Below are 7,025 nucleotides of genomic sequence, written 5' to 3'. Positions count from 1 at the left end.
AACAGACGAAATGCATTCGCTTATTCGTATATCTTTAAGAATTCATACACGAAATTTCTCCTCACTTCATCTTAACATGTTACGAAGAAAATTCGGACAATAGTAACTATCTTCTATAGTATTATCAGACTTATTTACAATAAATCTTTGTACAAAAACTAATCTCGTATAAATATTAATACCGATGAAAATACGTCACTGAAGTGAACAGAGACGGGATGACGACTCCCAATGACACCCTGAAGACAGTGTCGACAATGTGCAATCGATTGACAGTTCGATTATATTCGTTACATTTCATGGGGCAGGAAAAGCAACCTGTTATTAGAATATCGCTGTTCTGGCACTCGCCACTGCCACTGAAAACGCAATGCAACAAAAATATGGCGTTGTACAATCATTTTGGTGCAAACGTTGCTGAAATTTCCTTTAGTCGTTACGAGTCAACAATGGCTATGATGATTCAGTGAAAAGGGTGGTGACTGAACGCAGCTCAAATTCTGATCCGTGCGGGTTTTTCACTATGACTCGTAAATAGAGTACAATTGGCTCCAAAACACTTGCGGGCACTCTATTCTGCTTTCCTGCAGTATAAACTGAGAAACAATTTAAATATTCATTTGTTCTCTCGCAGGCCTCATAATCTCTGTATGAAAATAAAATAATAGGGGAATATTTTTACAACAAAATTGAACATATTCAGGATGTGAAAATAGTTTAATATATACTTTTAATATTATTATTATAATTATTACAAAAAATAAAGTATTTAAATATACGGCTTTTAAATTTTCATTGAGTTGAAATAGTGTGACAGTTCTGAAAGAGCTTCCTACTCAAGTGCAAGAAATATACAAAGATCAAATTAGTCAGAAAAATTGAATCATGACTGAATAATAAAACAAGCCCATTTTCACCTTCTATATAATATTCTATTAAGAAGACATATTCAAATTCGATGGCTGTTGGAGCTATGTGAAGAAAATAATAGCAAACTTTTTAGAATTTTATAATCCTATCTTGCCATTTAGAGCTCAAATTTTTTAATTTCAATTTCAGCTTCAAAGCAAAAGCTTACTTGCAGTTTAAATGGCTTTATTTTTAATATGTATTTCTTATTTGACTCAATCTGAAATTGCTTATTATTTACAATAAAAATTGTGCTAATTGTGCTAAAGTTTTCTCAGATTGAAAGTAAAACGAATAGTTATTTACTTTTATTACTTTTCCGGTTTTTAAAATAATTTTTTTTTTAACTTTTGTAAAATCTTCTTCCTAGTCTATAAGCAAAATGTCATACCATACCATACCAAATATATTTTCGTTTAGCTAAAACCACGTTTACTATTAAATTATGAGGTGCTGATTACGAATAAAACATCAAGAATATTCGCGAATTACATTTTCAAGGACAATTGGAAAAAATAGTTATTAAATTCTCAAAAATAGCAATTATTAGTCCTTTTTCGAGCCGGGAAAAGGATAGGATGAGACAAAACTTCTCCCTTCCCTTTTACAGTTCACAAAATTACTATTTAAATTTTTTGTTTATATATACATTTATAATTTATTAATACAACTAAATTTATTTAATTTATTAACATTGTACTGTTAATTATAGCAATTCAAAATTTTATAATTTCTCAAACTTATCAACTAATCAATATTAAAACTAAGCAACAATTAGCGAAATTCAATAGAATAATTAAAATTTATTATTATCTAACATTAATGAAATCTTTTAAAGATTCACATTTCTTTTAATATATTAAATTTCTAATATTGTTTTGTTCTAGAATTGTTCTTTTTTGATAAATAAATAAAGATTTCAATTAGGTTTGTGTATTTAAAGAAATACAAAACATTTACTTCAAAGTTCGAAAAATTCAACAAAGTAAACAATGATATACAATTTTTTGAATCATTCTACATTTAAATAAAAATCATCAATCATTTACATTCCTAAAAGTTTCCCTCTGAAGCTTTCAAATTTAAAGAATTTATAACTATTTTATTCAAATCCAAAATCTATTACTTATTAAACTAAAAGTTGCCCAAATTTTATTTATTTCCAAATCTGAAAATATTTACTAGCTTTAAAATGCTTCTATTTTATATTTTAAATTTGCCAAATAATTTAAATAAAAATAAAATTACGTTCTTCTTAAATTCAAATGCGCTAAAACTTTGATAATCTTCTATTAAATTAGTCAAGCAATACTTTTAAAAATACTGTTACAAAAAAATTATTGCTATGATTGTTGATTGAAAATTTTCAATTGAAAAAGGTGTCCAATTTTTAAAATAAATTATTTTAGAGAATTTAACAAATTAGAGGAAATAGAGCCATGAGGCCCGTTTTTGCACAAGAGGAAGTGACACTCCTTTTTTAAACAATACGCTCTTAAATGCTCATATTATAATTGTTTCTCGTTTTTAACTTACAGAAAATTGAAATTTACATGTAACTTCCGTTTTAACTGCTAAATTATAGATCCAGCGTCACCAGCTTTCCGTTTTATGAAATTCCATTTCCCAACAATAATTGCTTTCCCAATCATCGCTCCGTGCAATCAGCTAATCTGTTTGGAAATATTGTTGACACAGGGATTTTAATATCATAAAATATTGATTATTCTGTTTCTACTAGTGATTCACAATGTAAAATAGATGGAAGATTAACTTAAACATAATATAATATAAAAAGACAATGGCTTAAACATGCTAATCATAAATTCAAAGCAGAAATGTTAAAATATAACTATACAAAATACTTTACACTGACATTTAAAATAATATTTTGAAATAAAAAATACTCGTCCCTGTTCACGTCATGACGATTACTTATAATATAACTCTGTTAGTTTGTACAATGAACAGTAAAAGAGATAATGAGTAGTTTCGAGACTGGTACACTAAATGAAAGAAGTCTACTTGCTCTTGTTGTAGTCTTCATTATTTGCAACATTTTTGCAATAAATTTCCACGGAGTTGTTGGTCCTTAGGCAGTCGATATTACACGTATTTCTTTATACAGATGTTTGTACGGATGTCATTCTTGTGAGCCACAAAGTTCTGCTAGATGCTGGCAGTCTTTGGACTTATATACAACTTTCTTGTATTCTGTTCGAGCGCGTCACAACTTCTGGTTGATGAATCCTCCCTTGTGCAGAAAGACTCGAAGACACGGGCCTTTGTTGCAGCGAAGAAATACCTTTGCTCGCCCTCTGAAGGCTGTAATAAACCTGCAATCAAATATAAAGGCAAAAAGAAAACATTAAATTACTTTTCTTTTCCAGAGATAAATTTCATTACATGCGAAACATTCGTAGATAAAGCTCATGAAACTAAATTAGAAATTTAATTAGTTTTACGAAATTTTAGAGAGTTTATCAAAATTAACAAATTAACAGCATTCTTGAATACCTGAATATAAATTACTCCTGAAATATGATTAATGGATACGACTGTTATTATTATTATTATTATTATTATTATTATTATTTATTATAATATATAATAACCTAAGATTCATTTATTCTGTCGATATTAAATCTATTACAGGGTCTGTTCCATAAGTAGCAGGACTGAATTTCTATAGCCCAGGCAGAGCAAGGGAGTTGTTTATTAGCAGGATGGGCCTCCGAGCATTTACGGAGTAAATATTTCGTGATTAGTGAACCCTTTTTGTAGGCTTAGTCACGCTTTTAAATTTCCAGTAGTAGTGGACTGACTTTCTACAGCCCATAAGGAGCCATCAAGAGATTTTTGGGCAAGATAGGCGGCTGGAATTTTTGGTACCAAAGGTGTGCACGAACAGTAGCCTCTGAAAATTTTCGGAGAAAATATTGTGCGAAAAGTGAACCTTTCTGTAGGCTTCCGTTACGCTCTCAAAATGAACCGCACGTTTGAGTTTCGCGGTGAAGTTTTGTGTTAAACTTGGGAAGTATACAACCGAAACTTTTACCATGATTGCGCAGGTGTACGAAGAGAATGCAATGGGCAGATCAGATGCTTTTTACTGGCGATGCTTTAGCGTGTGGGGGATTTGGAGAGCGTGATCATAGCCTACAAAAAGGGTTTACTTTGCGCGCGATATTTCCTCCGCAAATGCTTGCAGAGACTATTCCAGCATGAAAGTTTATAATTTTTAAATCTTAGTTTCAAGATCTTACTTTAAAAATAATTCAATTTTTGAACAAAGTAAGTTATAATTCAGTAATTTGGAACGTTTCTTAATAGAAAGACTCTGATTTTAAACGTTATGAAAATAATTTAATTTTAAAAGTTCACAATACTTCAAATTCTTTAAATTTTAACGATGAAAATACCAGTGATTTTTTTTACAGACATCACATTTTTTAGCATAAAATACCTATCCAATCATTTTTCAACAATTAAATCTTCCTGAATGGATAATAGTTTCAAATTCAAACATTTGAAACGTCAGAATAGTTTCATTATTAAATCCCTCTATATTATAAAATTTGAAATTGAAAGCATTTAGAGTCAGCTTTGCATTAAGTGATTTTGTATTAAAATATTTTAAGGTGTAATTATACAATCCTGAGTTGAATGCCTCCAGAGTTAATCCAAAAAAATAAAAAATTGAGAAGATAATTTATCAAATTCAAGTGCAGTAAACCTCTTCATTAACCCTTCCTTCTATAGTCCTTTCGAGAATTGACGCCGCGCCGCATTTAGGTGTAACAGGTGCTGCGCGGGGTGCGCGAGATCTGCGGCTGTCACTCAGGCGGGCCGTCAAGAATGAACAAACGAAAGCGGAGCAGGCTATAATGAGTTAGTTGCCACCCACTGTCAGTCCCGAAATCGGCGCTATAGAAGAGGTTCACGGTATTATCAATCAGCAGATTTAAGAACTAGGTATTAAAAAGTGAATTATTGATTATTAGAAATTTCAAATCGAAAAACTTAAAATAGTGCAGTTCTCACATTTAAAAACATAAAACGTTACAAAATTTAAAAATATTTGATTGATATATTTCAAAAATAAATAAGAATTCTAACTAAAGAGTTTAAAATTAAAAAGTTAAAAATTATATTACATACAACGAAAATGGATAAAAACAGAAATATATGCAATTGATACCTCAGTATTTGATAATTTCTTTTATTTTAAATGTTTACAATTTAAGCGTTCCAAACTTGTACGCTGGACACTGAATTTTTCCCTTTTACAAGTTTTCATTTTTAATGTTTCCCATTTAAAAGTACTTCAATTTGAACGATTTTCTAAACTCATTCAATTTTAAAGGTTCTATTTAAAAAAAGTTGAGGAATTAAATTAAAAAAATGAGATATTCAGATTAAGAGATCAGTAAAAATATTTGTATTTTCTTATATTTCTACGGTCACATAATAACAGAACTGAGACTACTTTGTTGGAAAACTGAACAGAATAATGAGAAATCTGAACTCGTACATTTAAAGACAAGCCCATCCACAAGGAGCCGTCATTAATTTTTCTTTCCTGGCACTTTCTGTAGATCGAAGAATTCCATGAAATCGCGATGAAAAATAGAATCTCTGAAAATCGATGATCAGAAGTCCCTGGATAGTAGAAGATCGGCTTCGATTTAAATTATTCAGGCATTTAAAGAAACTCAACCCTAAGAAAAAGAAGTAGAAAGCCCAAGTCGAGTCACGCGCATCGAAACTGGCCCTCTCGAATTATCGAGAAAACTTCGAGGTAATTAAACTCCCAGAAGAAGCGTAGATAACCCTGGGCTGTACTAAACCGTAAAAGTTAAAGTGGAAGTCTTACCGTAAATTAAAGCTCGTCCTCTGGTGAAACTAACATAAATTACACTGCTCTTATTTTGCTTGTTAATTGTTTTCGACATTTACGTCTAATGTAAGTATTTACATAAATTTAAAAATCTCCAGTAAATAGTGGGCTAGACAGCCCCGGGTGGAAGCCCTTATAGCTTTGATCGGGTGTCCGTCCGTTTCTTCGTTTTACTATATTACATGGAGGGGTAAAGAGAGAAAATTACGGGAGGGGAGTGGAGGAAGTGAGGAGAATGTGGGAAGATAAGTATTAGAACGGATGGCTAATAAAAGTTTGAGAAAAAAATGAAGAGAAGGGAAAGTGTGGACGATTAGGGAAAGTGAGGGGGGAAGAAAGAGGAACAGTAGGGAAATCTAGGGGAGAGGAAGTAGGAGAATTGGGGAAAGTGAGAGGATGTTCGGGGAGTTGAAGTCAGGGAAGCGAAGGGAAATGAGGAGAAGCGAAGTAGGGGAAGTAAAGGGGAATAAAGAGAGTAAAGGTAGATAAACTTAGGCAAGGCGAAATAAGAGAAGTGATGAAAAATGGACGGAAATTAAGAAAAGTAAGAAGCAAGAAACGGGTGAAGCGAAGGGTGAATTGAGGGCTGGGGGAGTAGGGCATGGGTATGTGAACGATTTAATTAACGTGTTAATAATTGAGAGGCCTTATCTACTAATTTAATTCTATGGAATTAATTATTTATGCAAATAGAACGTACATCCAGTGTGGCCACTCAAACTTTAAAAAAATGTTCAGACATCTCCCGATTTTCCCGGTCAACAGTTAAAAAATTACATTATTTTCGTTAAATTTTGCCCATTTATAATAATTATTATCCAAAGTTATTTAGTTTATTGCATACATTTTTTAAAGAATTAAATAACTCCAAGGTAAAATACATTATGCAAATGATTGTGAAAGTGATTTCAGAGTTCGCAGACCAAAATGCTCTCAAAGCAGTTGAAATAGTGTGATTTTTTAAGAAAATAGGGAAATAAATTTTTTTAAATGAAAATGTAGGTTCCATATTCCTCAGATTTCAAGTAAATATAGAATCTTTTGAGATGGCAGGTAATTTTGCAACAAAGTAAGATGAATTTTCTAGCAAAAAATGGATTTTCAATCGAAAAGAGCAAATTTTCTATCCAAGTAGTTAATTTTTTAATAAAATAATTCAAGAGAAATATATGAATCCTGAACCAAAACTATGAAATTAGACTTTAATAAAAAAATA

The 7,025-nt window shown here is 31.1% G+C and overlaps 1 protein-coding gene across 1 annotated transcript in view; it reads right to left on the bottom strand.

Moving 5' to 3' along the window:
• Positions 1 to 2,179: 2,179 nt before the first annotated feature.
• The window catches only part of LOC117180200 (neural cell adhesion molecule 2-like), a 302,748-nt gene continuing 297,902 nt past the window's right edge, over positions 2,180 to 7,025 (bottom strand). Inside the window, exon 12 of the mRNA XM_033372581.1 lies at positions 2,180 to 3,245. Within this exon, the coding sequence (XP_033228472.1) occupies positions 3,102 to 3,245 (144 nt within the window). The 3' untranslated portion in view covers positions 2,180 to 3,101. The remainder of the gene's footprint in view (positions 3,246 to 7,025) is intronic.

Source organism: Belonocnema kinseyi, chromosome 9 (genome assembly GCF_010883055.1).
Source record: "Belonocnema kinseyi isolate 2016_QV_RU_SX_M_011 chromosome 9, B_treatae_v1, whole genome shotgun sequence".
Taxonomy (NCBI): Eukaryota; Metazoa; Arthropoda; class Insecta; order Hymenoptera; family Cynipidae; genus Belonocnema; species Belonocnema kinseyi.
Note: the sequence above shows the minus strand (reverse complement) of the source record. Positions and strands in the feature narration are given on the sequence as shown.